The sequence below is a fragment of the Cucurbita maxima genome, unplaced genomic scaffold, assembly GCF_002738345.1.
Source record: "Cucurbita maxima cultivar Rimu unplaced genomic scaffold, Cmax_1.0 Cma_Scf00114, whole genome shotgun sequence".
Classification (NCBI taxonomy): domain Eukaryota; kingdom Viridiplantae; phylum Streptophyta; class Magnoliopsida; order Cucurbitales; family Cucurbitaceae; genus Cucurbita; species Cucurbita maxima.
Window position 1 is genome coordinate 1 of NW_019272130.1, and position 1,863 is coordinate 1,863.

The window sequence follows — 1,863 nt, forward strand, 5'->3', positions numbered from 1 at the left end:
CCAAATTTCACCGTCCCGCGAATCCCCGAGTCGAGCTCGGAGAATGCAGATCTAGCCCCGATGATATGCAGATTGAGCCGTCGCTGGTGCTCGTGTTGCTCACGTCCCTCTCGCCGATCTGAGTGAACACTCGCTTCTCCTCCCAACTGGAGCTCTTTCTCGTGTTCGACATCGTCGTCGATTACCTCCACCTCCGTGGATTTGTAATCAAAATTGGGGATGCATGCACTTGCTCGTCCTCCTCAAGCCATTCCTCCTCCGTTACCACTTGTTGACTCTTGCAATTCGGAGGAAAATGTCGACGAAAAAACTGGCCGAAGGTTTCTTCGAAAGAAAAATAGCAGAAGTAAAAGGAGAGAGGGAAAGAGATTTGCTCCATACTCGATGTTTTATTTCTCTTCAGTTGAATTCTTTAAATAACAAATCTAATTACAAAAATAGAAAAACTAATTACAAAAAAAAGAAAAGTGGGTGAAGACTTCGCCCAAGTTTGCCAAAAATTGCAGCTAGAATTACGCTCTTCCATTGGCGTGAATTCAGAAGTTTTGAGACGTCAAAACATCCTAACTGAATAAGGAACATAACTTTTATTTAACAACCTTTATCCCTGAGTATTTTCAGGCTATTCAAATGAAGATGTCCATATCTGAGATGCTATAATGTTGAGTCATCTTTCGTGCTAGCAGTAAAAGCAAAATCCTCCATGTTAGAAACATCTGGTCGAAACATCTTATTTGAAGTACTGACATTTTGAACTTTATGGCCTGATTTCTTATGTGTAATGACAGATGTGTTGTCATCAAATAGAACTGAATGTCCTCTAGTCATCAATTGTTCAACACTCAATAAATTGTACCCTAAATCAAGTAAAAATTGAACATTATCTAATTGTTTTATCTTACCATGACGGGTTTCAACTTTCACTGTATCTTTTCCTTCAACTTGCATCTCTTTTGTATTTCCAAGTTGCACCTTAATTTTTTGTGTCTCATCAAGCTCTTTGAATAAGGATTTGGTGCCTGTCATATGGTTCGAGCATCCGCTATCAACAAACCATAAGTCACCTTTTTTCGGATTAGTATCCATGTATGCCACAAACAACTTTTCTTCTTCTTCTTCATTCTCTGCTGCAAAATTCATTCGTTGATTTTTATACCAACAATTAGATTTTGTTTGCCCATGACTTCTACAATGGTAACATTGTATGACATTCCTTTGTTCATTGAATTGTCTCTATTCATCACTTCTCCATCTACCCCTGTTATCACGACCACCATGGAAGCTGCAAAATCCTTCTCTTCCACGACTTCTACCTCTACCTGCTAAATAAATATTTTCTCTTTTGTTGTTTTCATTGTTGGTTGTCTCCTTCACTTGTAGTGCCTTTTCTTTGTTCCTTTCTAATGATCTATTGATTCTTGCCTCATGAGCTTGAAACGAGCCCATCAGTTCATCAACTGAGAGTATGGATAGATCCTTAGCTTCTTCTATGGTAGCCACCACATGGTCAAACTTTGGAATCAAGCTTCTCAACACCTTTGCAACAATTGTTTCGTTTGAGATTTTTTCTCCATAGGTACGCATCTGACTGACTATTGCCATTGTTCTTGACAAAAAATCAGCAATTGATTTGCCATTCGTCATGAGTAGAGTCTTATAATCACGTCTTAGAGATTGCAATTTCACTGTTATGACCTTTGAATCTCCTAGAAACTTCTTATGTAGAATTGACCATGCTTGCTTTGATGTGGTTGCTACTGCAATTCGTGAAAAGATAGTCTTGGCATCATTTTTCTTGGTTTCTCTTAGTCTCTCCTTTTCTTCTATTGTGGGTTCTAATAGATCAACAAACTCGTGCTACAC

At 38.6% G+C, this 1,863-nt stretch overlaps 1 protein-coding gene across 1 annotated transcript; it reads right to left on the reverse strand.

Moving 5' to 3' along the window:
- Positions 1-654: 654 nt before the first annotated feature.
- On the reverse strand, positions 655-1,644 carry LOC111473300. The gene is made up of 3 exons (XM_023118850.1): positions 1,257-1,644; positions 903-1,127; positions 655-857 (listed from the first exon to the last, which is right to left on the reverse strand). The coding sequence occupies exons 1-3, from the start codon at positions 1,642-1,644 to the stop codon at positions 655-657; spliced, it is 816 nt and encodes a 271-aa protein (XP_022974618.1).
- Positions 1,645-1,863: the final 219 nt, after the last annotated feature.

Bases quoted from the DNA above. Each gene is read 5' to 3' on its own strand.
- LOC111473300 (XM_023118850.1), bottom strand. From the start codon at position 1,644: ATGACGAATGGCAAATCAATTGCTGATTTTTTGTCAAGAACAATGGCA. The intron at 1,128-1,256 runs GTAGATGGAGAA...TGAATTTTGCAG, and splicing joins TGGTGGTCGTGATAACAGGG to CAGAGAATGAAGAAGAAGAA. The intron at 858-902 runs GTAAGATAAAAC...TACTTGATTTAG, and splicing joins GAAAGTTGAAACCCGTCATG to GGTACAATTTATTGAGTGTT.